This window comes from Penicillium vulpinum, assembly GCF_028829585.1.
Source record: "Penicillium vulpinum strain IBT 29486 chromosome Unknown utg000004l_segment0_segment0, whole genome shotgun sequence".
Taxonomy (NCBI): domain Eukaryota; kingdom Fungi; phylum Ascomycota; class Eurotiomycetes; order Eurotiales; family Aspergillaceae; genus Penicillium; species Penicillium vulpinum.
In genome coordinates, this window is record NW_026643244.1 from 6,220,921 (window position 1) to 6,247,930 (window position 27,010).

The 27,010-nt window shown below is 47.8% G+C and overlaps 14 protein-coding genes across 14 annotated transcripts; 10 read left to right on the forward strand and 4 right to left on the reverse strand.

The window, feature by feature from the left end:
* Positions 1–436: 436 nt before the first annotated feature.
* On the reverse strand, positions 437–1,322 carry N7479_010853 (bZIP transcription factor; the record flags this gene model as incomplete). Its single annotated transcript, XM_057258544.1, has 2 exons — positions 437–1,110; positions 1,178–1,322. The coding sequence occupies 2 exons, from the start codon at positions 1,320–1,322 to the stop codon at positions 437–439; spliced, it is 819 nt and encodes a 272-aa protein (XP_057106002.1).
* A 550-nt stretch (positions 1,323–1,872) lies between these two features.
* Positions 1,873–2,406, forward strand: N7479_010854 (uncharacterized protein; the record flags this gene model as incomplete). Its single annotated transcript, XM_057258545.1, has 1 exon — positions 1,873–2,406. The coding sequence occupies one exon, from the start codon at positions 1,873–1,875 to the stop codon at positions 2,404–2,406; it is 534 nt and encodes a 177-aa protein (XP_057106003.1).
* Positions 2,407–2,888: 482 nt separating this feature from the next.
* Positions 2,889–5,331, forward strand: N7479_010855 (fungal specific transcription factor domain-containing protein; the record flags this gene model as incomplete). The annotated part of the gene is made up of 6 exons (XM_057258546.1): positions 2,889–3,047; positions 3,093–3,228; positions 3,406–3,476; positions 3,526–4,076; positions 4,127–4,264; positions 4,314–5,331. The coding sequence occupies 6 exons, from the start codon at positions 2,889–2,891 to the stop codon at positions 5,329–5,331; spliced, it is 2,073 nt and encodes a 690-aa protein (XP_057106004.1).
* A 570-nt stretch (positions 5,332–5,901) lies between these two features.
* On the forward strand, positions 5,902–7,295 carry N7479_010856 (heme peroxidase; the record flags this gene model as incomplete). Its single annotated transcript, XM_057258547.1, has 4 exons — positions 5,902–6,114; positions 6,166–6,812; positions 6,876–6,951; positions 7,029–7,295. The coding sequence occupies 4 exons, from the start codon at positions 5,902–5,904 to the stop codon at positions 7,293–7,295; spliced, it is 1,203 nt and encodes a 400-aa protein (XP_057106005.1).
* A 982-nt stretch (positions 7,296–8,277) lies between these two features.
* On the forward strand, positions 8,278–9,976 carry N7479_010857 (Carboxylesterase type B; the record flags this gene model as incomplete). The annotated part of the gene is made up of 2 exons (XM_057258548.1): positions 8,278–9,015; positions 9,068–9,976. The coding sequence occupies 2 exons, from the start codon at positions 8,278–8,280 to the stop codon at positions 9,974–9,976; spliced, it is 1,647 nt and encodes a 548-aa protein (XP_057106006.1).
* Positions 9,977–13,038: 3,062 nt separating this feature from the next.
* N7479_010858 (carbohydrate binding domain-containing protein) lies at positions 13,039–13,605 on the forward strand (the record flags this gene model as incomplete). The annotated part of the gene is made up of 2 exons (XM_057258549.1): positions 13,039–13,172; positions 13,245–13,605. 2 exons carry the CDS (start codon positions 13,039–13,041, stop codon positions 13,603–13,605), a joined length of 495 nt encoding a protein of 164 aa, XP_057106007.1.
* A 194-nt stretch (positions 13,606–13,799) lies between these two features.
* N7479_010859 (DUF2458 domain-containing protein) lies at positions 13,800–14,650 on the reverse strand (the record flags this gene model as incomplete). The annotated part of the gene is made up of 3 exons (XM_057258550.1): positions 13,800–14,081; positions 14,137–14,176; positions 14,241–14,650. 3 exons carry the CDS (start codon positions 14,648–14,650, stop codon positions 13,800–13,802), a joined length of 732 nt encoding a protein of 243 aa, XP_057106008.1.
* A 522-nt stretch (positions 14,651–15,172) lies between these two features.
* N7479_010860 (cytochrome c oxidase assembly protein COX14) lies at positions 15,173–16,130 on the forward strand (the record flags this gene model as incomplete). The annotated part of the gene is made up of 2 exons (XM_057258551.1): positions 15,173–15,485; positions 15,634–16,130. 2 exons carry the CDS (start codon positions 15,173–15,175, stop codon positions 16,128–16,130), a joined length of 810 nt encoding a protein of 269 aa, XP_057106009.1.
* A 1,006-nt stretch (positions 16,131–17,136) lies between these two features.
* Positions 17,137–18,382, reverse strand: N7479_010861 (3-deoxy-7-phosphoheptulonate synthase; the record flags this gene model as incomplete). Its single annotated transcript, XM_057258552.1, has 3 exons — positions 17,137–18,132; positions 18,227–18,282; positions 18,340–18,382. 3 exons carry the CDS (start codon positions 18,380–18,382, stop codon positions 17,137–17,139), a joined length of 1,095 nt encoding a protein of 364 aa, XP_057106010.1.
* A 916-nt stretch (positions 18,383–19,298) lies between these two features.
* Positions 19,299–20,124, forward strand: N7479_010862 (uncharacterized protein; the record flags this gene model as incomplete). The annotated part of the gene is made up of 2 exons (XM_057258553.1): positions 19,299–19,358; positions 19,417–20,124. 2 exons carry the CDS (start codon positions 19,299–19,301, stop codon positions 20,122–20,124), a joined length of 768 nt encoding a protein of 255 aa, XP_057106011.1.
* A 647-nt stretch (positions 20,125–20,771) lies between these two features.
* N7479_010863 (uncharacterized protein) lies at positions 20,772–21,774 on the forward strand (the record flags this gene model as incomplete). The annotated part of the gene is made up of 2 exons (XM_057258554.1): positions 20,772–20,921; positions 21,022–21,774. The coding sequence occupies 2 exons, from the start codon at positions 20,772–20,774 to the stop codon at positions 21,772–21,774; spliced, it is 903 nt and encodes a 300-aa protein (XP_057106012.1).
* Positions 21,775–22,427: 653 nt separating this feature from the next.
* On the forward strand, positions 22,428–23,669 carry N7479_010864 (uncharacterized protein; the record flags this gene model as incomplete). The annotated part of the gene is made up of 1 exon (XM_057258555.1): positions 22,428–23,669. One exon carries the CDS (start codon positions 22,428–22,430, stop codon positions 23,667–23,669), a length of 1,242 nt encoding a protein of 413 aa, XP_057106013.1.
* Positions 23,670–24,251: 582 nt separating this feature from the next.
* N7479_010865 (mitochondrial 54S ribosomal mL50 protein) lies at positions 24,252–25,543 on the forward strand (the record flags this gene model as incomplete). The annotated part of the gene is made up of 3 exons (XM_057258556.1): positions 24,252–24,649; positions 24,772–25,138; positions 25,196–25,543. 3 exons carry the CDS (start codon positions 24,252–24,254, stop codon positions 25,541–25,543), a joined length of 1,113 nt encoding a protein of 370 aa, XP_057106014.1.
* A 355-nt stretch (positions 25,544–25,898) lies between these two features.
* On the reverse strand, positions 25,899–26,982 carry N7479_010866 (replication termination factor 2; the record flags this gene model as incomplete). The annotated part of the gene is made up of 3 exons (XM_057258557.1): positions 25,899–26,363; positions 26,416–26,902; positions 26,963–26,982. 3 exons carry the CDS (start codon positions 26,980–26,982, stop codon positions 25,899–25,901), a joined length of 972 nt encoding a protein of 323 aa, XP_057106015.1.
* Between the last annotated feature and the right edge of the window lie 28 nt (positions 26,983–27,010).

Here is a 27,010-nt window from a genome sequence, read left to right on the forward strand (position 1 = left end):
CAGCATTTATTTAAGGATTAGGTGCTCTAGCACAGCTAATATAGAACATATTCATGGATAGAAATATGGACAGAGGACAAATGTAAGATCACTTCGGAGTTCCACGGGCATCTGCACCTGGCCTGCACCTGGCACTTGCACCTGCACCTGATCACCTGATAATGACATAAGCTGGACTGGGTGCCGGGGAGCCCCGGGGTCACGGGCCAAGGCCACTACAACAGCTACAGACACCACAACACTCACACAAACGTCATATCGAGACTGGATGTTCAGGTCTTCCGCAACACTCGGACCTGTATTGATATGGTTTATTCCATCTTATAGAGTGTCACGTTTTGGACTCTTAAGATATGTGAGTTTATTATGTGTTGCCTCTATGCGAATGATTCTATGATTTTATAGTTCAGCAAAAGCTTCCATAGTCGTTAATAATTCAAAGATATCGAAAAATCATTTCCTCTCCTCGCATACTCCGCCAATAATTTGTAGATTCAATTAACTCCGGCAGTCCACACATCACCCACGGCCATTTCTTTAAGAATTCCTCTGTAATCTCCCAACTCTTCGGATCCGAAGGCTCCCCCCATACCAGCAGACTGCAGCTCTTCGCCGATACATCCCAAAATCCCATGATATCGAGGCATAATTGACCTTCATCTAGCTCATCACGGGCAGAAATCAGGTTGTCACGCATTCTGCGAAACGGGAAAAAATCTAGCCAGGGATGATGGGGAATTTCGCACTGTATTTGCGTCGGTTGTAGGCTGGCCGGCAGCTTCATGTCATCGATCTGCTCTTGTGTGCGGAAATTGAACGGGGAAGTTGTGTTTCGCGATATCCAATCACGGTGAGGTGTTATCCCAAGAATGGAGAGATTTTGGATAAATGCGCGGTATACATTCAACTTGGTGAGTACTATTAGGTGATCTGCTGTAGGGTAGCCTCGCGCGTAATTCTCAAATGAGGATTTGCTGAATTGCTCTAAGAAAAATTCGGCTTCATTGACAGACAGCCACCTTGTTGGGCGTTCTGCTTGGCTTCGGGTGTTGGGTGGTGAGAGTAGTCCACATTCGGTAGATTGATCACTTTGAGCAAGCTTTCGTTTTCCTATTGTCGGGTTAGTCAATTTGTCTACATATGAATCGTTCATTCAGACAGATGGAATGACACGTACGATAGGCCCTCTGATTCACCCTATTCTGCAGCTTTCTCCGCAATTTGGGATCACCTATCCCCGACCAATCATCTCCCCGTTCAAACTTCAAAGAGAACTCCTCGGGGACAGACGGAAAAGTGGAATGCAAGAGATCACGCTGCATTCTAGGTGCTCATCAAGCTGGTATAAGGTAGGGCTCTAGTGCTGAGCAGCGGAGCTTAAGTCTGTCGAGAGAACGGCTGAGATATGGAGATGGCTGACCTTTTTAGTATAACTTCCCCATTTTGGAAAATTCAATGAATACCTTATAAAAATGTTGCCTGTCCTTCCAAGCCATTGAATATTGCGTGGCCTTGTCTGGGCATGGCGCAAGTCTCCAAATAATTGAGAATTTCTTGCCAGTAATTTCCATGTGGGCGATGGATCACTTCTAATTTTCGGCCGAAATCTTTGTGTCTACTGAAATCTTTGATCTATATATCAACGACGTTCTGATGTTGCGCCAAAGCTTGTGTGGGTCATCGGCCGAAGTGATGGCGTGGCCAAATTTCTGGCCAAAATTAGAAGCGATCATGAAAAGTAGCACTTGGCCAAAAACACTTAGAGAGCTTATCAATGACTCCTGAAATACTTATATTCCAATCTCATCCTTCAGAGGCAAAAACCTTTATTTTGATTACTCTTCAAAAAAAAAAACGGAGATAGATTCAATCATGCTTTATTCCTTGCTTTTCATACTCGTGTCATTGCTCAGCCAGTCTTTCACTCTTGCTGCGGCCGTCCAAACTTCCTCTTTGGATAGATTGCAGACGGTGGAAGATGAGTCAAACTCTGTTATCTCCTTTTATGCAACCTTGTCACCAACCTGCACCTCTGACCTCAACGAGCTAAAAGCTCAGTATAACACCTTATTCGATGGTGACTACAGTTCCAAATTTGACGATATTCTCGCTCTTTGCTACACCATGAACTACGAGGCAAACCGGGAAAACAGTGAAGGATTTGGCCTATCATACCCGGACAAATTTGACAAGGTTAGGGAGAATTGCTGTCACGAGGAAGCAAACTTCACTGTGACAGAAGCTTGGAGGAATTTGAAGCTATATTGGAAATATCTTTTGTTTTCGGTGTCTTTTTGTTTACTTGTAGTTTTCAAATCTACATGGGTGCAGATCAACTTGCGCAGTTCAAGCTTCGAGAACGATCTTCAGAATTCCGAAACAGGAAAGAAAGCCCCATATTTTTGATATATCATGCCAAGCGGCTGGAAGCTCGAAAACTTTATACTGATATTCAAAGCTCAATGGCCTTGATTTTCGGAGAGAACTAGTTCAGCTTTAGTAATAGACGCTAGAATGAATAAATCCTCTCTGAGTTGATAAAATATATAGAAAACTGAGAATAAAAAAAGAATATGTTAAACCAACAACCATGCCTACTACTTCATTCACTTTCTCTGCTCCACACCCCTAATATGGCCTACTTGGGCCTAGAAATGCCCTTCAACAATTCACACGTGGATGACTGGCCGAATCAGATAAGGCTTTCGCCTACGAACATATCCAATACTAAACAAGCCACTAGACTGCCACAGGACCGGGCGATCTCTCCTACCTATGATGGACCCTCTGCCTGAAAACTAGCGGTACAAGTCTCCAAAGCTCGGGATCGCTCTGATCAATACCTTCGCGCGAGAACGTGTTTATACTGTCTCAACACTACACCTAAAATGAACGAACAGCGGTATCCTGAAGAGCGCCCGGCTCTACTGCGATTGAGGAAGGGCACATCGAATGCAGCAGGCGATGAAAGAGTGCGCGTGGGTGGGACTCGCCTTGGCATCTCCAGCGCTTGGGTGGTGACTAAGCTACAAACAGTTCCCGGTGGCGTCCAATTTGAAGTCGAACCCTTCGCCATACTGACTACCGTGTAGCGGGATTCTTTCTGCAATGCAGACCCAGTCAATGTCTTTTCGAAAAAGACCCGTAACAGCATGTACAGAATGTCGCCGCAGGAAACAAAAGGTTTCATGCGACCAATCAACTTGATATATGCGCGGTTGCTAACTTGTAAGTAGTGCGATCGTGAACGACCATGCAATCATTGCGTTGGAAGAAATGTTCCAACTATGTGTAATTATGATTATCCAAGTCCCGGTAGAGAAGTGACTCTCGGGGGGCATATACCCGTATTGCAAACCCCACCGGCTTCAACAATTGATGACCAATCTTCGGTACTTGGTACAGATTACCGGTTGAGGGACCAAATCGGATATGCTTACACCGGCGACGGGAACTACTTGTCCAAACTGCAAGAGGTCAGTTTGTATCTTATGACTTGAGACAAGTTCGTGGCTGACAGTGTAGGAGCAGATGGTGGAAGGTGATAGAGGAATCCAGGCTATAAAATTCCAACGCAGCATTCCCCTCCCTGAGACTGCAAGGCAAGAACTATGCGATATTTGCGCAAAGTTACCACCTCGACTAGTGATGCGAGAACTTATCGACATTTATTTTACCGAAGCCAATTGGTACTTTGCCGTGCTGGAACAATATTATTTCGAGAAACTTTACAATTCTTGGTGTTCTCTCAACGATTACTCGACAGAACATGGCCAGGCTCCTGATTTACCACCTGATCTTCTGCATTTCCCAGCACTGTTGTTCCATGTCTTTGCTGTTTCTTTACAGTTTCTCTCGCCGGAAACGAATTGTAGCCGTGCTCTAGGAGTGGATAGTTTCACCGCGCGTGATCATCTTTCCAGCAAGTACTCCACGAGCGGAGTTGATATCGCTCGCATAATGGGAGCGCTGGACCCTACGATAACCGCTGTGCAAAATGATCTTATGAGGGCACTGTGGTTGAAAAATTGCAGCCGTGGAAGAGAAGCATGGCATGCATTAGGTAGCGCAATCAGGTCAGTCCCTGCGTAATTCAAAAGGTAGACAAGTTTCTCACTCCAACCAGAAAGGCCCAAGACCTTGGCCTCCATCAGCAGAGCAAAGTTTATCAAACACCACGATCTACACTGGAGGAAACCCTCACCGAGCTGTGGTATGACGAGTACAAACGCAGGCTATGGATCAAGTTGTTCTCCTGGGACAGGTGAGGTCCCTCTTCTTCTTCTCTAATCCTCCCATCCTAATGAGAGTAGTCACATGGCCTTCTCTTTAGGCCGACCACGCTCTATCAATGTCAGTGACTGTACAATCAATCCGCCGTTGGATTGTGATATACCAGCCGACCCATCAACTAGGATACCAATGACTTTAGCTCCACATGAGCCCCCCTCATCTTTTACGCCACATATTTTCCAATACGCCATATGTCAGCAAGCCCATGAAGTAATGTCTTTGGGTGCCCACAAGAAAAATTTCATAGATTATGCCTTGATTCAAGGCGTTCACGACAAGATTATATCATTATTGAACAATCTTCCACCTGTCCACCGACCGATAAATCCGGATACATCATGGGATGCGAGTTATCCCAATATATCCAAGCAGCGTCAGCAAATATCGACTGCGGCGAACTCGTTTCTCATGGCATTGCATAGGCCACACGCCAAAACTCACGCCGCCAGTCGACACGCCGCAACTCAAGCAGCTCTTGCGACATTGGATGCGCAGGAACAACTTTTTCATCTCATGGCCACCAGTTATTCCAGTATCTACGCTCTCTGTATTTACACCCTTGAGGCCGGCATATTTCTGTCTGTCACAATTCTAGAACACCCGCCTGCAGATATGGATATACTACATGGGATCCTTCGTGCAATCCGGAAAGCTATTCATCGCCTTGAACTAGCACAGGAGAGAGTCTCTTTAGCAGAACCGGGCTCAAGAATCCTGAAAGCATGCTACCAGAAAATTCAAGCATCTGCTCAGGCTCGACCCAGTTGGCATGGAACTGCTGCCTATGAGGCAAATCCCTTTGCTGCGGCTTCGTTCATGAGCGCGCCGTTTTCCAGTGGGGCACAAATTGAACAATCTCCTGATCAGCGGTCGGAGATCTTTGGATATACCTCTGGACCTGGCATTTCAATGTCTGACGACATTCCGTTTGACGGCACAGCCATGTTTGAAGATATCACTCAGCCTAACTTCAATATGGAAGCATGGGTACGAGAATTAGGCCAGTCTGACGACTTAGGATGGGCATCACTCCCGTAGAGGCTTGATTGTGAATTAAAACAAAACATCTATGGATACATAAGTTTGCCGAGAGATGTAAGCATAGATCGACTGACCGGAGTTAAGTGTTCAAGGTCATCTTTAACTCCACATTGACCAATCAATGCTGTTCGGCCGAAGCTCCACATTTCTACGGACCAATGATGACGTGTGCCCGTTGATCGATCTTGGCACCGGGTGGCACTAGGCTTTTCATTGGCGGATGCCCTGGAATTGAGATCCACTTATTTTCTAGCCCTGGAGGTAGTATACACTCCAAAGTCACCTGTAGTTTACTAGTAACTCAGAATTTCACATTGGCTATGTTAAGGGAGTTGCGGGTCTGTTGCTGCCAAGGAACTTCCAAGACTCCAGGCAACAGACTTCTGACACTTTTGATATTGGCAATGGCTGTATGGTTCTCCCTGCCGTTTATTTTTGGCGCGTCTTTGCGCTGGTTGCGCTGGTCATACCATCGCCAGTATTTAGAGGGCTTTTATTGTCTGCCAAATAATCTTCCATACCTATGCGCTTGGTCTCTATTCATAGAGGTTTACTCAACGATATACCATGAAGTACACAGTGTTGCTCTTCTTATCCCTCGGGATTGCCTCAGGATTTCCTGGGATGGACACACTTCTGAACGACATAAAACGCCGGCAATCGACAGATGAAAGAAGTGAGATGATTGGAGATTTGACTGATGGTGCCACGACCGCAGTTGGGAGACAAGTTCGAGAATGTATCACAAATGTTGGATCATGCGAAAACCAAGAGGAAAAGGTTCGCCTTATTTGCCCCAATTATGTGTACACTCAACTCAGCTTTCGGTAGAGCTATAATCGCCCTGGTAACCTGGGAACTGCCCTCTGTCGGGCTGATTCATGTTGCGTCTGGGACTTTATACAGGAAGAATTGGTCGAGTTGTTTCTTAATGAAGATGGGACATGTAATAGCCTTGCTCGAGCCTCTGTGAGACTCGGGTTCCATGACGCTGGGGCATGGTCCAAAGATAGTGGCCCTGGTGGCGCTGATGGTAGCTTGTTGCTAAGCCCGGATGAGATCAATCGACCAGAGAACAATGGCCTTCAAGAGGTTCGAACTAGGGCATTGCAGTTATTGGATAAATATTCCAGACACGATGTCACTGCGGCTGATTTGGTGCAGTTTATGCACAATGTCGCCACTGTAACCTGCCCTCTGGGTCCTAGGTTGCTGACTTTGGTAGGACGCCGTGACCGCCGAGAAGCGAACCCCACGGGTCTCATACCGAACAACAACGCAACCGATGCAACGTTTCTCATTGAGCTCTTTCAAAACAAGACCTTTACAGCACGGGATCTTGGCGCTTTGCTTGGAGCGCATACTGTTGCTCGGCAATCATTTGTTGATCGTTCGAGGGCAGGCCAACCATTGGATTCTACGCCAGGAGTTTGGGATATGAATTTCTACCTCGAGATGGCGATGCCTGAACCCCCTTCGTAAGGTTGCACCATAATAAAAGCATCAACAATCTGAGAAACTAATTTTATGCAATGTATCAGAGGCGTTTTCCGGCTGGCAAGTGATGAAGCACTTTCTCTGGCTGATGGCACTTCCTCACGTTTTACCGCATTTACGGTTAGTCTTGCCCTCATCTCCCAAGTTCCAACCCCAATGCCTCTTTCAAATGCTAAAAGGATATCATACTCTTCTAGGATACCACCTTCGGACAGACAGTCTGGAATACCGACTATTCGGTGGCATATGTACGCCTTAGCCTTCTTGGTGTCAACAACATCAACCGACTTACCGACTGTACCAAGGTGCTACCTAATTCTGTGACCTCATTTTCATTGAGATCCTCATCGCCTTCAACTCCTGCGACTTCTTCGACTCCTTCCTCCGCTGCCGAATTGTCGTCGACCGAATCTAGGAACATGATGCTCTGTGGCTTACTTTGCATATTCATATTGATGATATGAGTGAGGTCTTCGAGAAAAAGGGAGAACAAACATGATGCTTTGGAATTAGAAAGCTCGAGAACTGTACCGATTATAGAATTTTATTTAGTTTCATTGATCGACTTGATCTTCATTCAGCGTGAACAGTAACATAGATTAGCAAGAAGACAGGCAAACAAAAGATAATTCGCACGCCATGAGGCTTGGAGATCTCATAGTCTTTTATGCATTATTGCTGACCTGCTGCCACAAGCTTAGTCTTCCAGATCACATCGTGAATGCCTACACCACTAACTACATTTTTCTCCACAGCAGGAGTGCTACTGCCAAGAGTGATGCAACTTGGAGGACGAGAAAAACCGAGTACAACGTAGAAAGCAACCTGCATGATCGGGCGAATGGATGGGTCTATTTTGTTTGTCTTTCAGGGGCATCAGGATAATATGAGAGCCTAGCTCTATAGATTTCGTCAGGTTAGTGGCATTGGCTTTCTGTCGGGTCCCAAGCCGGCGCTAATGCAGATTGCTGACAGCTTACGCATTTCCCCACTTAGGCATTCCAAGCTCCCGAGAGAGGTCCTATCCACCAATTATATAAGAAATGTCATCAATATGCAGACCCTTAATTCAGGGTTGGTTCCTATCTACAATATACATCATTTGATATGTTCTAGGATGTCTTTAAATGGTGAATCCAGAAGACCCATCAATGTGTTGGATTATTGGTCAGGCGAATCGTACCCGCCTAGGTACACGTAGGTAAACTAGATGGCGTATAAATTATTTTTAACGTTACGAGTCGACACCTGGGCAGGTTTGTTTCTGGATTATTCTCCGATGGAACTTGGCATCTTTGTAGATCCGTGGATATCTATATCCCTACACCTATGAAGAATATGTATGTGACCATCTAGTTTCTAGCTCGGTATCAACCTACTTGTTAAATCAATTGTCAGATATTCATTTGTATTCATCACTCTCTTAATCCTTACGCTTAATTCTCAATGCTGCTTTTTACTCTGGAGCTTGGGCTCCTTGGAGCGGTGCTCTACCACCTGACGACGGCGAGCCCATTGATGGCTAGACAGGATGAAATTCCCACCGCCATCGTCAGGAATGGAACATACACTGGTCGCTACAATGCTGAGTATGACCAAGACTTCTTCATAGGAATGCCTTATGCTCAGCCGCCAGTGGGCGATCTACGCCTCCGCAACCCGGTCCCTCTCAACACACCATGGGGCGGAACCGCCGATGCCACTACCTTCTCCTCAGCCTGTTACAAATTCGGGGCGCTCCAGTTCCCCAAAATGACATATTCGGAGGACTGTTTGAATCTCAATGTGGTACGGCCCAGCGGCGTCAAGCCAGGCGACAAACTGCCCGTTGGTGTATGGATCCACGGTGGAGGTCATACAACGGGATCAACCCAAGACCCCACCTACAACATGACCTTCCTTGTCCAAAAATCCGTTGCTGCTGGAAAGCCATTCATCGGGGTCAATATCAACTATCGGTTGCAACTATTTGGCTTCATGTATGGCTCGGCTATCGTGAATTCTGGCGTTGGAAATCTTGGGTACAAGGATCAACAATTGGCGCTTCGCTGGATCCATGAAACCATCGCCGCGTTTGGAGGAGATCCTTCCATGGTTACTATCTGGGGTGAGAGTGCAGGAGCAGAAAGTACGGGAGCTCAGTTGATTTCATACGGCGGTCAAGACCAAGGTCTCTTCCGAGGTGTCATTGGAAAGCGGGGGTCCCATTAATCCATACCGATACAACACTCCAAAGGAATGGGATGTCTACTACCGCGACATTCTCCGGGCCACAAATTGCAGCACAGCAGCTGATACACTGGCATGTCTTCGTACCGTGCCTGTTGAACTCCTCTTCGCCGTTTTCAACAGCAATGTGACAGCCTCAATTCCATCTTGGGGTATGGAGATCGACGGAGACTTTATTCGAGAGAATGCTCGAGAGGCCCTTGTTGCTGGACGTTTCATCCAAGTGCCAGTGTTGCATGGTCAAAATCATGACGAAGCCACAATTTTCTCCATCACAGGCGTCAACACGAATGAAGATTTCTATGCCCAAGTGAGAGAATGGACCTCTGACAATGCCACTGTGCGCGCAATCGCGGCACTGTATCCAGACATCCCTGCCATTGGAATCCCATCGACATTGGAAGGTCGACCATCCGCGGCACTTGGTTTCCAGTACAAACGCATTTCGGCCTTTATCACTGACCTGATGTGGCACGCGCCTCGCCGGTTGACCAGTCAAATATTGGCCCAGCACAACGTTCCCAATTGGAGTTACATGTTCAATGTGAGGCCCAATGGGATGCCGCTATCAAGTGGAGTAGCTCATTTCACCAAGGTGTCATTCATGTTCTACAACATTCTAGGTCTTGGATATGAGGAATTGCCATTTGCCAACACGCCCCGAAGTTATAAGGAACTATCAAATATCATGTTAATGTACTGGGTGAACTTTGTTGTTGATGGAGATCCCAACGGTGTTGATGGTAAGTTTTCATGCCTTCATTACCGCATATTGGCTGCTTTCGTTGGATTCTTTATGGCAATGCTCATTGAGGTTAACTGGTTCGCGTTTCATAGTTACCACCCACACCCACTACTGGCCTTCGTATTCCCTCTCAAACCCACGGCAGATGACCTTCGATGCCAATACCACTGAGCTTTCATTCCCCACGCCGGACACATATCGTGCAGCACCGATTCAATATATTATTAACCACTTGAGTTGCTCTTTTGGCAGGTGATTGTGTCAATCAGATCTGTGGATGTTAGGATAAAAAGAGTGATAGGTGTTTACTTGTCAAACCTTGTATTTGCCTATCTTCGGGACTGACTGCCTGGCTTTCTGCCCATATTTCAACCTAACTATGATATTAAAATGTTTCAAAAAGCCTGAGATCTGTATAGGTTATTGATTGTTTCGATTGACGAGTACTTTGTATATGCATTGAGATGTTGACTTCTTTGTATCAACAGATTATTGTATTGGACCTTTTAGAATAACCAGTAAAGGCTCGAGCAGGACTTTAGGGCCGGCTAAGTGGCCGGGAACAGCGGCAACCAGGGAGGTCTGCGTATTTGATCGTGGCTGACAGTTATGCTTTTTGGAGACGCAAAAGAAAGCTTATACTTGATAAAAAGGCAAGCGCTAGGACTGAGTAACCAGCCTCGAATTGGTAGAAATTAAACAAGAGCAAAAATTCAGCAGGGCGATTCAAGGAATCTTACTAAACATCAGAGTGACATCGTCCAGGGCCGGTGTTATTATAACTTAGTACACCACTATAGAAGACGGCACACGCTAAGCATTTGTCCCGATCTACAAGATCGATACCTCACCATTAACCAGGCTTCAATGATCAGAGAATGAAGCCTCTCTCAAAGCCTATTCAGAACCGCAATAGCTACATTTATCTTTTTGGAAAGCAGGTTAAAAGCGACTTTACCATGACGCTTTAGGGCGCTTAGGGTCTATTCTTGTTAGTACTTACCTACCTGGAAAAGTATCTAACTAGCCAGAGTATCCATCCATACCCAGTCAAATTAGCACTACCCCTTCTAGGGAGGTGCCCAAGCGGTGCCCGTCCACATCCATTGAGGATAAGACCTGACTCTGCGACTCTACCCACGACTTTAACTCCGCGATGGCAAATTGCCTCATTCGCACTTGGTGAACGCAACATTATGGAAAATTAGCTCCATACCTGATATGGACGGAGAAGAATCGCGTGTGAGTCTATCCCTGCCTCAGAATGCATTGTCGCTGAGCTCTCTGATAGACCTAGTACGCCAATAATCTCTTTGGAGTTGAGAGGGAAAGACGAGCTTTTGCTGGGATCGACATATCTTTTTCAGGTCATTCTCAAATGTGTGGATAATGAGGAACCATGTTTTGTCTCGTGGAGTCCGCATGATTACGACTTTCGTGCACCTGGCTTCATTCTCCTCCACCATAGTTCCCAAGGCCCACGGAAAGTTGAACTTCCGGTGCATTCTCGGCCGCCAGCCAATCTCTCAACCAATATTCGCTTTTCTTCTGCTGAAAATCATCCCGGTCAGCTACACCAATGGGTAGATGTGCTGTCAGATCGCTACCGAGAGTACTTGAGGCCAGGCGAGTCGTACACTTTGCTGTGGCCAGGCGCAAAAACTACGAGGTGGGCCTGGAATTCAACTTGCGATCAACTCTATCAGACTCAGATGCCAGAACATCCCGATCTAGTCCTTCCCGGGGGTCCTCGCCTATCGTTTACCGTACGAGAAGGAGAGAAGCCACCTCCAGCTTCAGGCTTACCAATAAGCATGTTAACTCCTGCGTAAGAATACTTCCAATTTCTTATCATTGAATGCTCTAACATCCACTGTTAAACAAGATATACCAATACTAACTGTGAAGCTCGAAGGTCCATTAACCGCCACAGGTCGGCGTGGGGAAATGCCTTTAACTATCCACATCACCTACCACGAAGGCAATTCTACCAAGTCTAGACCTATTGTCCTTCATACTGTCCTTCTCAAAACGACTGATCGTTACCTCTAGAGTGAAATTTCATGGACAGAATGCTCATATAGTGGTTGTGGCTTTGGGATATTTAATGATCTCGACAAGGAAATATCTCCTAGCCAGCATCGACATTTTGTTTGTCTTCGTCCTGGAGAGGTCTGGTCGTCGACTATCACATACGAGATTCCCAGTGAGGCAGAAGCTGGCGATATTATTCGCTGCCAGTTTAGTGGGACAGAGCTCGACTGGTGGGATTGGGGGACCAAGGAAGACCACATTTCCACTAAAGTCACGGTGCCATGTTGGGAAACTTCCTCGGTGGAGCAGCCTAGTGATAATGATGGGCGGCCTTCGGTGGTAGTATCCCCATCAAATCCTGTTGATATAAAAATAGTTTAAGGTCGAATCAAGGGTATAGCTTACGTAGCGTTGTCCGTGAGATAGCCGATGATTTATGCTAGTTGCCTAAAAGACAGGGATTTACAAATAAAATTGTCAATGCAGCAAAGGAATATTATCCGTGGCAGAATGCACCATCTTCTAGTAGAGCATAGAGATAATATCCTCACTTCTGAGCAGGTCGTAGAGACCGGTACAGGAAATGAGTAAAATGAAGAGCAGTTCGTGTCCCTTCTTGAGAGGCGAGGAGACTTGGTCCCCATACGTTCAAAAATCACGGAAATGACTTTATGTACAGTGTCAACTTGATTTAATATAAGACATATGGAAATATGGTCAGGTGGTCATAGCTCTTATGCTACAAGATGTAGTCTACACTTCTGCATGTATAACATCTACTGAAAGGTACAATGTATATTTAGACATGTGGGCGTAGCATGCCGAATTTCCTTGACTTACCCTGAATACAACGCTGGAAAAGACGGTCTATGCTAAAAATTTGCACCAATCCATATGTAAGACCAATATAGACCTCATCACCAACAGGCCAAGTTTCAACGGTCAGAATACAGAGCCCCCCCTCAAAGCTTATTTTGAACTATAATACGAGCTGTTTTTGTAAAATTGTAAAAGCGGCTTGAAAGTGACTGAATATGTAGCCCTGCTTGTAGATCATCAGCAGCCCCCACAAAAGTGTCTTAAATATAAGCTGACAAGCTTGGGTAGGTGCACTACAAAAGCAGCCGCATTTTCTTTCCTGTCATGATTTCATTCACAGTTTTCAATTTCAATCTCGTTGATTCGACATTCTAACAATCATGTCTCTCTCTGCATGCAACGCCGTGTCAAATCCTTCTTTTGAAACAGGCGTCCTGGCTCCATGGCATGTGTCTACCGTGAATGTGGCCAAAATAGGCAATGGGGAAATTGCATACAGTGGTGATTATTACCTGTAAGCATGCCTATCTTCACCTCTAGCATAGTCAAACTGCAATATCAGATACTAACCCAGTGATATGAACAGTAATCTCCAAACAGCAGTAGGAAACCGCGGCAACGCCATCTCCCAGGGCCTACGACACCTCAAGCCTCACACGGAGTATAAATTCAGTGTCCAGGCTCAGGTTCCGTCTCCTTCTGGCTCAGAGTACTGTTCGGTATATGTGTACATGGGCCGCAATGCAACAATCGGCAGCATCGCCTCGGCGCAGCTGTTCAATTTTGGGGAGTGGACGGAGGTCTCGGGGAGCTATGTGCCGAAGAGGGAGAATGAGATTTTGAGCATAGTCGCTGCTTGTGATTCAGAGGATTCTTCAGTTACAGGTCAAGTTTTGCTTGATGATATTAGCTTCATTGGAGGTGATTGTGCGTATGGTTTAGCCTAGAAATATATCAAAGGATGTTTTTAGTTGCGCATACATACACCATGGTAAAAATTCCGGTTTCAAAGAACTCCCGTTTTGTAGATTAAATCAAGAATTCTGAAGGTGATCCTCATTCTCGACCATCACCAAGACTTTCATCCACACCCAAGTGGATGATAATCCAAGGTAGATAGCGGATTCTAAGAAGTAACCCACTATTTACACAGATCCTCTAGCAATTCCAACATGCGTTGCTGCGACTTCACAAGCTCAGATTTGGTAATTGGTAATGGGCTGCTTCCAGTGAACTCCGCCTGGCTCCGGGGCTGTGAGCCTTCTATGTTCGATGGAATATCCTGAACTAGCTCCTTCCGAAGCGTAAAGAACGGAATACCCAGACCGCGCAATTCAGCAATGATAGCATCTCCCATTTGCACGGCTGCCCTATGAACCTTTGCATCGTAGGTAGCAATCTCTGCGGCAAGTTCCTTTTCAGTCTAATTATAATTAGTCAGAGCAGACAAGTATTGGAAAGAGACATCAAGAACATACTGAGCCATCGTCCTCTTTAACAGGGGCACCAATCGATCTCCTTTTTGTTTAGCGTTGGTGGTTAGTCAATAGTAAAATAAAGCCGAGCATAGAGATAGACCCACAGGACTGCATCTAGCTCCCTCTGTTTCTCAGGGCGGCCCTGCTGCTGCTTCAATAATGCCTCACGGGCATGGAACCATTGTTGTTCATGGCGGTGTTGACTTCGGATCATACCGCGGATGCGCGCTTGAGTCTCTTCGTTTTGACCCACAGTTCGCATCACATGTCGCAGTGCTGCGGGCCAAGTTGTGATGGTTGACGAGTCAGATGTAGATGTAGAAGTGGTGGGCGGTCTCGTTATCCTTGGCGGTCGTGGATCCTCGGACGGCTTGGATTGAGATGTTGTGGCTTTTGGCGGGTGATTAAGTGTGGGTATATGTTGATTAGTGCTGCCCTGACCCTGAGAAGCTAGACTAGACAAGGTGTTGAGGACTGAGTTCAGATCCGAGGCATTGTAGGAGCTGTCTCCCATATTGAACAAGTAGTTTCCCAATGGAATTTTGGGAGATGTGCAGGTGGCGCCAAAGTTTTTAATCAATGTAAAAACCCCGGAGGTCTTTGTTGATAACTAAAAGTGAGAGCGGCGAGTGGAGATCGATGTAAATGTCAAGTGTTCCAAAGACGGTCGACGAAGGATACATATGCAGAGCAGGGATGGAAAAAAGTGTGATTAGAGAGACAAGTCAATTTTTGAACACAAAGAGTAAGTGAGATAATTTACTGATAGCATATAAATTACGAATCCCCCCAAAATGAGAAGTACGAAAGGACCGAAATCAGATGAAAGTCATACCAGTTGAAGCTGTTGAATGTCTTGGCGCATTCTCCCGTGAAAATTTACCTTCAACCTGTAAATCCCCCGGTTTATCAACTGCCTCCAGCTCCATCACCCCACCACGGCCCTCCAATTGCCTCCGGCCAATTTGCAGTAATATTAATTTGATTTCCAATCCCTATCCTGAGGTCTCCCCCCCCGAAACCGGCAACTGCCAACATGTCCCGATCCGCCGCAGACGCAACGCGGTTCACGGCCACAGGGCCCTACGCCAACTCCAAGACCGGCGGCGCGTTCCAGGCCCCAGACTTTGGGAACAAGACCTCCAACAAGAAGCCATCACCACAGCAACTTGGCCCGAGTGGTCAACCGGAGACTCCCAAGGAGAAGGTGGAACGACTGCGAGCACAGGCACGGGCTACTCGGAAGGCACAGGCAACTGGAAGTGGTACGGATCGATGGATTGAGTCTGGACGGAAGTTTGCCAATAAAGCACACAAGGGAATGGTTTACACATTGATTGCCGCGTCCGGTATGTTTCCTGCCCCGTGGAATATGAGGAGCAAAACACCCGCAACACAACATACGATCCTCCAAAATCCGAGTCAGCGATGACCGGCAACGGACCCCCCCCAATTGACCCCTACCGGACTTATACTAATCCTTCTGGATTGTACTAGGTGTCTGTGGTGTTCTTACAGTTTACTCTATGATCTCGCTCACGCTCTATAACCGCCGCCAACGCACGCTTTGGATCGCAAAGGAACTCGAGACTCTCAACCAGGCCGAGATCGCCTGCGCCAACGGCACCGCAACTATTGAGCAGCAAGAGCTCCTGAAGAAGGAGAAGATCGGCGAAATTATGAAGCAAAAGCGCGAGGAGGAGAAGGCACAGAAGCCCTGGGCCAAAGCGAAGCGATTCCTCTTCGAGAAGCTGAACATGGAGGACAGCGGTGCCTCTGCTGCATCAGCATCCGCACCTGTCTTGGCTATTGAGGGTACCAACAACACCCAGGGCAGTGTTATGGAGGCCGTGCAGGCCAAGGAAGCTATGAATGCTGCTGCGACGAAAACTGGCGCTCCTTTGCCCGGTCAGTTGGATGTGATGGCCGAGAACGTGGAACAAGCTGCGAAGGCCAAGACATCGAGCTGGACTAGCTGGTTGACGGGCCGGTAGATGGATGCCATTTTTGGTCCTCCAAGCAAACAAAAAGAAGGACGGAATGAATGGGTCGATTGGCGTAAGGGCATAACCTGTCCTTGGATGCAACCTTGCTGATATGATTTCATCATCTACCAACGGGCGTAATCTAGACCCATATTTTTCCCTCCGTCGGTTTTCACCTCTTGTCATCTGCACTACCTTTTTTTCTCTTGCATAGCAAGCTGCGATCTTTTCTCGTGGCCCGCTTTCATTCTCCCAGGGGGTTTACGGCGTTTTGTGCTTTTATCTTTCTGGAATGTGTTCCTAGTCAGTATAGTCTTTCCTAACATTCCGAAGGGAGTGGACGGACAGGCTTCCATGTATATCGTGTACAGTACATAGATCTGCTTCTATCTCATTTCTATTCCATCTTCAGATCCCATCTACAATGTAGCCTCCTATGGTGTATACTACATTTAGGTACTGGCTACCACCCCACTACCTAGTAGATCACTTCTTTGACCATGATTTTCACTGAAACGGCCCCTTCTACTCTAATTTTGTGCACTAATCCCCAAAGAGGAAGGGACCCATCTTCAGCACCGGAGAAGCGCTTTGCCGCGGCTAGAAACGACACATGGTCCATGCATGTAGTGGAGCAGGGGGGAGAAAAAAATAAAGGATTCTTATAAGTAGAGGAATAGACCCTAGAAAAATATAAAGAGCAGATTCAGCCTTTGATCATATTCCTAAAACTTTTTTGGCCACTCATACTAATGAAATCCTCAGTCCCAACTAAACGCAAAACCCTCATATTTGTTTTTGACACCAACTACACATTCACACATGAACTCCAAGGGGGCTTCCCAAGGAGCGAGCAGGAAAAAAAAAGGTACAAAGGAAACCGCTGAAAACCCGAGAAAAAAGAAACAACAGGCACCGAAACGAGGTATCTATGCCAATCCCGTTCTCCCTCCCCTTCGCGGAAGAAGAGCTATGAAAATCAGAGACAAGAAGGGCATCTAGAGAAGAGAATCTTCTATTGCTGTGTTTTCTGGGCAGCACGACGAGCGCGAACACCATCAGCAAGATCCTCGAGCACCTCGACCGTCATCTCCCAGTTGATGCAAGCATCAGTGATGCTGACACCGCGGAGGAGAGCATCGGGTCCCTCGGGGGGAACCTTCTGGTTACCCTCGTAGATGTTGGACTCGATCATGACACCGATGATAGCAGTCTGGCCTTCACGGAGCTGATCGGAGACCTCCTTGGCGACGATGGGCTGGTTAAGGTGGTTCTTGTTAGAGTTACCGTGCGAGCAGTCGACCATGAGGACCTCACGCTGCTTCTTGGAGCGGAGAGCCTCACGGGCGAGTTGGATGCTAGCGCGGTCATAGTTGGTGCCTCGGTTTCCACCGCGGAGGATGACGAAGCCGTGCTCGTTACCGGCGGTCTTGGTGATGGCGGCGAGACCCTGCTTGGTGACGCCGAGGAAGCGGTGGGGGTGCGAGGCGGCGCCGATGGCGTCCACGGCGACGGTCAGGTTGCCGTCGGTGCCGTTCTTGTAGCCGATGGGGAAGGACAGGCCTGAAGCGAGCTCGCGGTGAAGCTGGGACTCGGTGGTGCGGGCGCCGATCGCGCCCAGCGAGATCAGGTCCGCCAGGTACTGTGGGGAGATGGTGTCCAGCATCTCTGAGGCGATGGGAAGTCCGGTGCTGGTCAGGTCGGTGTACAGCTTACGGGACACGCGGAGACCCTTGTTGATGTTGAAGGTCTCGTCGATGTCGGGATCGTTAATCAGACCCTTCCAGCCGACTGTTGTGCGGGGCTTCTCAAGGTAGGCGCGCATGATCACGCAGATGTCCTTCTCCAGTCTTACGGAAAGCTCCTTAAGTCGGCGGGCGTACTCGAGTGCGGTGTCGGGGTCGTGGATGGAGCATGGTCCGACAACGACGAGCAGGCGGTCATCGCGCTGCTCGATGATCTCAATTGCTTGATTGCGGCCGGCGCGGACTGTTTCAATGGCACGAGCGGGCTATACAGACAATTACTGTCAGTTGGTACGCTTTGGGAATTTTTTGCCCCGCAAAGAGCGGGGTGAATTGAGGAAAATTAAAAGGTCGACTTACCGCAGGGATCTCATTCTGCAAGAAGTAGGGCGACAGCAATGGGTCGTATCCAAGGACTAACAAAAGACGATCAGTATCACACGCAATTGGGCTCTAGTACAATTGCCACATACCACGAGTGTCCTCGTTGACTTCAGTAGTGTTGATGAGAGGCATGATGTTCAAAGAACACTAGGGTAATTAGTATAAATTATATAGATTATAAAGAAGATGATTCTCCAGGATTGAAATGCAATTTTTAAATCGGTAGAAATGACTCACATATATATGGGCCGAAGAGTTGTCAAAGGGGAAAAGTAGCGAGAACAAAAAAATAGAGAAGCAAAAGTGGGCCGAGTGATTTCATGGGTGAAGGGACACCTTTTTGTACTTCCCTTGACCTTTTGCTTTGTTCTATTTTTATTATTATTTTTATAAACTCAGCTGGATTCTAGTATGTACTATCTCAATATGTACGGAGTACTCTCTGTGTAGGGGATCTAGTCTGTTCTTGGCTTACCTATGAAGTGCATATCAAGAGAGATCCAATCACCGGGCCGGGGATGACCACACAGGGACAGTGCTATACATATTGTCCCACTGCTTTTTTTTTTCACCGAGAGGACCATCGTTCCTCTCTGCTGACCTGCATATCATGTCATGTACTTCCATAATTGTCATACTGGCCAGAAATCCGTTCGTTGTCTTATGGATTACGTGATCTAGTCGAACTAGGTAGTGTTGGATGTATCATATATACTCCGTAGACCTAATTGGATAATGGTTAATAGAACAACACAATAGAACAATAGAACATGAATGAACAACTGAACAACCGAAGTGCTCAATTAAGCTAACAATTTAATCAAGTTTACAATATAATTAAGCTCACTAAACTAATTGACACTCTGAGAGTTCCCTATTGTTCTCCAGATCAGAATAGTTAGAATATAGCCTATTCCAACCTCCTAGGTATATAATCTACTCAGATACTTCCATCACTGTTTTTTTTCTTCCTCGTTCTTTCTCTAAACTTCAAACTTCCTATTACACAATCATCTTGTACTCTACCTAGTAATACCACCAGGTAATAATGTCTTCTTCCAAGCGACCCCTGGAGGGCCTGGAGAGACTGGAGCACCCAAAGGAAAAGGTGAACTATATAACTATATCCCGATATAACTCCATCACAGTCACTAACTAAAAAACAGAGAGTTTGCCGCCCTGCACCACTTGATCTCAAACGCTTGCCTATGCCAACCCATCTGGCCAATGGCGATAATTTGTCTCCCTCTCTGGTTCAGAATAACCAGCCTTCACCAATTTCCGCAAAGCTGTTCAGCAAGGTTCTGAAGATCAACGAACCACCCAAGACCACCCTCACCCAATTCGCCAATGGCGATAATCTTTCTCCCCGCCTGGTCCAAGAACCTGGCCAGCCCTCACCCATCTCTCAAACTCTGTTCAACTCGCTCAACATCAATGAGCGATCCGCGGCCACACCCACCCAGGGCCCATTCCCCTTCTCTGGTTCCCAAGGAACCACCCCGCCAGTCGAGTTCAACCCTCGTTTGCCTACCTCCAACAATGCATCGTGGATTGTCAACGTGAATTGGCCACTCCCATACACTCGCACCGTGGGCCCGGTGAACGAGAATGGCTTCGCTGTAGTCACCCAAACTTGGTATGACTACAGCCGCATGACGCAGCCACCAAGTGACTCGTCGGGAAGCCCTCCTTCCCTCTCCTTCAACCCCCGCGACTTCCCTGCGCCACGCGTGCGCACACGAGTTCAGTACTTCGGCCGTCCTGACGGGACAACCCGCAGGAAGCCTCGCTTCATCTTGGGGTCCCGCAGGAACTGCCCTGAGTGCCGTCGCCGGGTGCCTGGCTATACCAGCCACCTGATCTTTCGCTGATTCGGTCAGTTCAGACGGCGCTAAAGGCGCCATGTTTTTAATTAGTTCTTAGCTTCCAATCAATTGATTGTCAGAATTCACCGTCCACCCGGACAGTCCTATTCTATACTCTATCCTACGAAGCGCATCTCTATCGAAGCGTCTTATAAGAAGTACCCATAAATTTTGACATACACCTCTTCTACCTTTCTTTCTCTTGGGTTTGCCTATATCATAGCGTTCGTTATTTAAATAGCATGGGCATTGTTCTTTAACTAACGTAGAAAAACAGGATAAACTACAGCTCTTTGTTCTACTTTGATGAAATATAGAATCCATAAAAGCAGATCCTGATTCCTATTTTGATGTATCTAAGACTCTTACTTCTGTAGTCCTCGTAAGTGGTTAAGCTCCTACAATTGTATTTGAGATATACCACATCAAGTATTGGCAAGAAGCAAGTGCGTTTACTTTCACGTTCACTGAACTTCGCACTTGACTCTGCTTGCTTTGATTGTGATTGTCCTTCTCTTTATTTTCCCATTTATCTTTGTTTTTAACTGCCCCTCTTGATTTTTATCTTCCCTTCTTTCTTCACTCCTCACCTCAACTCTCTGGTTAATTCCTTGACTACACTTTTCATCTCTCTTCAAAACGCATCTTCAGTCATGCCTTCCACGACTTCAGTCCATGTTCCTGTTCGCATCAACATGAAGAAAAAGAGGATCGAGAAACTTGAATCCGAGATGACGGAATTAGCCCGCGTGCCTCGAGGGTCTCAGATGCCCCAGAAACAGAAAGCCCATCATCCCTCTCAAGTAAGCACTGGTCCTGACCTCGAAGCCACATGAGCATAACCTACTTCACCTACCCTCACTTCACAAAGACCATCTTCCAAATATTGATAATTATCGCCAGGGAATTGAGGGCTGCGTGCACAGCTCCACTGCACATGGTCCGAGTACCAAGGGAAACTCCCACCATGCAGCTGGTTCTCCGGAGAAGAGGAACAGAAACATAACCCCTGCAGACCGCCGCTTCCATGCTAAGAACGAATACCCTGCAAAATTTACCTTGCAGGAAATGGAAATCGACATCGGCGCATGGGTGTGTCTTGCCTGTCCCACTTCGACCCACAAGTGCCGGGACTGCAAGCAATACGAAGGCCACGAAGACTCCCTGGTCATCGCCATCCATGGGGAATGCATCACTGGAAAGACTGGAGCACGTTCAGCAATCGGGGTATTCTACGGCCGTGGCAACGGCGGCAATACCTCTTGGCCCATTCCAGGCAAGGACAACCACAGTCACACAACCCAGATCGCCGAATTGACTGCCTGTCTGCGCGCCTTGCGCAACGCAACCTCCATCATTGACAAGCGCCGCAGCATGATGCGCAAGGGCAAGGTTCTCATGCCGTTGACTACCTTTGTCATCAAAACAGACTCCGAGTACCTCGTTCGCAGCCTGACGGAGTGGCTGCCCAAGTGGAAGAACAATGGATGGAAAACTTGCAAGGGCGTTCAAGTTGCTAATGCCGATATGTTCAAACTGGCGGAAGCTGGTATTGTGATGCTCGAGATGGTCGTCCAGGTCAAGTTCTGGCTCGTCCCCAAGGAGAACAACACGGAGGCTACATGCCTGGCAAAGATGGCTTTCGCGGAGAACTAAGTATGAGGAACTATTTAGAAAATCCTTATCAGGGTTAGGAATCAGTTTATCTCAGAATACTCGAATGAATCCAAAGATATTTGATTCGGCAATATCTCCTTTTAGTTTCGGCTTCATTGCCGGTTCCAAAGTGCCGATCCGAAGTGGCTGACATAAGGATCCGATGGGTCCATTCTAACTCGTAGCCGACGTTGGAGGAGCTGCGTAGCTGTCATTAGCATTATGTAGTGTAAATTATTGAGAAATATTTTGTAGAGTATATTAGCAAACTTAGAAGTCTATGTATGTAGGATACATAACTAGAAGTTGAAACTGAGCTCCCCATAGTCCGCGGGAAACCGCTTAGCCGATCTCCAGTGCCGCGGCCACTCAGGAACGGTACTGGGCGACCAAACTACTTCCGACCCCGGAATTTTGTCCGACAATTCCCTATAAGTAACAATAGTGTCCCGGGAGATGTTTAGATCTAATAGTTGCCGGTTTCTTTCTTTTCTCTTTCTTGTATACTTTAGCCATTGTACAGATGTGAGTAACTATTCTAGAACATGATCTTCAAGCCGAAACTGACAGCGCCGAGAAAGACCGGAAATACCCTCGACACTCGGTATACAACTTTCACTTAATTCCAAATACTTCAACAAATCTATACAAATATGGCTTCTCCAATTCCCCGCGGTCTCCGCCAAGTGCTCCAGAAGTCCCCCAATGATATTGTGATCCTCTCCTCTTTGCGCACCCCCGTTACCCGTGCCAAGAAGGGTGGTTTCAAGGACGCCTACCCAGAAGAGCTGCTCGCCAGCGTGCTGCAGGCAACACTAAAGGCAAACCCGAACCTAGACCCTGCCCAGATTGACGATGTGCTCATCGGCTCTGTCCTGCAAGAACTGGGCGGCGCCAAAGCCGGCCGCATGGGCCAGATCCATGCCGGCTTCCCTCACTCCGTGCCCTTCAACACAATGAACCGTCAGTGCTCATCCGGCCTAGCAGCTATCACAACAATTGCCAACGGTATCCGCGCTGGCGCCATCAACGTCGGTGTCGGTGGTGGCATGGAATCCATGACCCGCAACTACGGCTCTCGCGCCATCCCCACAGTCCTCTGGCCCGAGCTGAAAGAGTCCTACTCCCAGGACGCTCGCGACTGCATCATGCCCATGGGTCTTACCTCTGAAAATGTTGCGTCGCGCTATGGTATCTCCCGCGCAGACCAGGATGCCTTCGCCGTCGAGTCCCACGCCAAGGCCTCCGCCGCCCAGAAGGCAGGCCGCTTCGACTCCGAGATCGTCTCGGTCACTACCAAGACCCTCGACCCCAACGACCCCGATGCCCCCGCAAAGGACGTGACTGTCTCCCAGGACGATGGCATCCGCCACGGTTTGTCCCTCGAGAAGGTGGCCTCGCTCAAGCCCGCTTTCTCGCCTACCGGTGCCAGTACTGCCGGTAACAGCTCGCAGGTCAGCGACGGCGCCGCCGCCGCTTTGTTGATGCGTCGCTCCACCGCCGAGGAGCTGGGTCTGTCTGGTTCCATTAAGGCGCGCTGGGTCGCGTCTGCCGTCGCGGGCTGTGCCCCCGATGAGATGGGTGTTGGACCTGCTGTTGCCATCCCTAAGCTTCTGCAGACTGTTGGCGTTGAGGTTTCGGAGGTCGGTGTTTGGGAGATTAACGAAGCTTTCGCCTCCCAGGCTCTCTACAGCGTTCGCAAGCTTGGAATCGACCAGGCTAAGGTTAACCCCAATGGCGGTGCTATTGCTATCGGTCACCCCCTCGGCGCTACTGGTGCTCGTCAATTGGCTACTCTGTTGCCTGAGTTGGAGCGTAGTGGCCAGGAAATCGGTGTTATTAGCATGTGCATTGGCACAGGTATGGGTATGGCGGGCATGTTTGTTCGCGAGTAAATTTTTTGGCTTGATTTACAGAAAATGTTCTTTTTGTCTATTTTTTTAGTAGTATGATACCAGCGGTGCATGCATATATACAGTTCGCATACTAGGAATGATTCAATATTCTTTTCCTTTGTGCGACTATAGTCCGTAGCCCCGAAGATGTAAGTTTAGGATCTGAGTGTGTTCTGGGGTAGATTACTTGTTGAGTATGATGTACTCGCTACCAGTCCAAATCAGACCTGACTGTACTATATTTTTTCTTTTTTAGCGTACATACTATGTACAGTTATTGGCTAAGTTGTACCGACATGGAATAGCCGTCGAAGAGTATCTCATTCAACATTGAGCGTGAACTTTTCAAACGAGAAAAGGAGATTGAAAAGACATATATTCAATTACCATATGCAATCCTATTGTATGAAATGATCGATTTGCAATGTTGAAGTCCTGACCTTGAGGCATCGAAGTGAACACCGAAATGCCAAGCATTAAGATCACCGACACGTGACCCGTTCCTTCCTCGAATTTGTTTCTCCGTCCAGACCAACTCCGCCAGCTTGACGCTCTCAAACAACACTCGCGCCCACCTTGACAATGCGCCCCTCAATGCGCCTCCCTCTACGGGAGGCAAACTTCATCTGTTCCAGCTGCAGAATTGGAGCCACCCCCCGTATCTCGCCGATCGGGCAAGTCCGCCGCTATGCCTCCGACTCCTCCCCCGGAATCCTCGAGCGCACTCGGCGCAAGATTTGGGGCACCGACACACCCCCAGGCCTAGCAGACCCCTACTCTGGAAGTCAGATCATGCCTGGATCTGAAGTGAGTCCCGAAAAGCCGGAGGCAGAGGAACCATTCAGTCTTCAAGAGGGTCAAGCACCACCCGGAGAACTTGAGGAGAGCCTGACCTGGGTTGGAATGCCCAAGATTGGTTATCTCCCGGAGAAAGAATGGCGCCTTCAGGGCTCGAAAGGAAAAGCCGATAAGGTCACGCCGTACGTCCATTCCAAGTTTCCAATTCAATGCTTCTGAATCCTGGTGTGATTCCTCAATGGATTTGCTGACAATATCCCTCTTGGTTGATCGAACAGATGGTACCACAACCCACAGCCTGTAGGGTATATGAAGGCTGCGCACCAAGCTGCCGTGGAGATCGGCTTGATGCAAATGCTGGGGGGAAAGTCACCGTTGTTAGCCAAACCAGCTACAGCCGAGCGATCCAAGACCAATTGAAGTCGGTTAAGATTGAAGGTCAGTCTGGTAACTGGGGTGACCGTCTCCGGTTCACCAGCATCAAAACAATGGAAGCCCTTCTGCGCGTTGCGGCAGGAGATTTGACCGGCGAAGCCGAGATCGCTTTCCAAAGGAAATTGAAGAAGATAGCTGGCAATGCGGAAAATCGCTTGTATAACCGGGAATCCAAGGCCCAGATGCAGAACAGCCTTAGTACCCTGCCGCTGGCTGATGGAAACCTCAAGTTTGTTGTTCGTATTCCGCTTTCAACCTTTTCATAACCGACATTACTAACAACCACACCCCAGTTCTTCGCCCGCCTCTCCAAATTGATGTCTCAGCACATTCCTGACTACATCGTTTCCTCTTCCACCACTACCGGAGAGGTCTTCCGCGCACAGGAGGTACTTCGCAAAAAGACCCTGAGATTGACACCCGTGCTTCTCCATGAGATTATGGACAAGAATGGTGCCTCTGAATTGTCTAACGTCAAGATTCTTGACGTCCGCCAGACCCGCCATGACAATGATGAAGATCTTGGCCGCAAGAAGGCCATTGTTTCTACGCTCTACAAGAATGGTTTGATCACCAAGAGCCTTGGTCAGAAACACCAACCGCCTTGGAAGCAAGCTAAGAAGACCGAGCTGAATGCCTAGGCCTCTCTTCATGTTTTGTACAATGTTGGAGGCGTCCTTTTTCCTTTATCTGAGAGCAATCTTTTGTACATTAGAATTGTTAATTGAATTGCATTTTGTGCCCTGTTTCGTTTCGTCATATCAAGTCATTTAAGATAATCGTACATGTTAATTCTGGAATGTACAGTATGTCGACCAGTCTACCCGTCCAGCATACAATGCTGCAGTCACCATCAACCTTTGGAGAACATCAAAAATCCTGTGAACTCCGGAAATCAAACTCCTCCCATGACTCTGTGTCACACAGAAAAGCAAAGGCAGTCAATTCTGGCCTAGCGTCCACTTCTGCGCCACAGAAAGATAGAACATCCTTAGATCATGATATAGAAAACCCTCTGGTCATGAAATCACGATTCTTGGACCCACTGTCCTTCTTGGAGAAAAGACTGTCGAGATTCTCATTTCCACCCATCATCTTTCGGCGCTTCTTCTTCTCATTCTCCTCCGCCAACACACGGGCAGTAAGCGAAGAAGTAGCAGAGTTCTTGATTCCATTGCTCGAAGCAGTATTAGGCACCGGCGTGGAAGTGTTGCTTCTGCTTTTAGAATCTGACGATTTCTTAGGTACTACCAAGCCAGTAGGCTCTATGGTACCGGGAGCATCAGCCACACCCTCAGCGGTAGCATTCTTCTTGCGCTTCTTTGAGCCGGGGGCTTTTTTGAGGGAGTGCGTGAGGCCTTGTTCAGCAAGTTTATGGCCCCGCGCAATCAGACGTTGCTTATCTTCTTTTTTGGTCGTAAGGATGGGAATAATGTTCTCTTCCGTGTAGGATTCATTGCACTAGCACACGTTAGCCACTATTTCCCCTTTGTATTCAAGGCGTGGTTCTTACCTGCAAGCATTTGTCGCCTTTAAGCTGTCGGATAGCCTCCTCCGCAAATACATGTCCACATGGCACCAGATACACAGATTTCACACTTGGGCCCAATGGCTTTGCGGTGATCGGGCAGATCCAGCCCTCGCGGCGCTCCTGGGGCGCATAAGCACGGCCGGATGGGTGCTCGGTGAGCTCAGTATCGACTTCAAATTTCATCTCGACCACATCCCGGAGCGATTTCACTCGCCCGCACAGGATGTCTTCGCAGTCGGCCTTGGAGCTGATGCCCTCGACATCGTCGCCGGGGATTAGGAACTGGATTATAGCATCTTTGTTGTAAAGATTCCCGACTGAGTCTGATACAATTGGCCGGGAGAGGGACTTGTGAGAGAGCGGACAGGTAGTCCAGGAATGTTCTTGTTGCTCGCGCTGGGTCTCTTTTACTTGCGCCGTGCTCGGGGCACGCGCTGCTTCGCGGACGAGCTCTCGACGAGTCGGAATACTAGATATACTTGTGTTAGAGATTTCGATTCCGTAGCACATCTATCACATAGTCACTTACCTGCCACCGTCATTACCCATTTTGTGTTGCAGTTGTTGTAAAATGCTC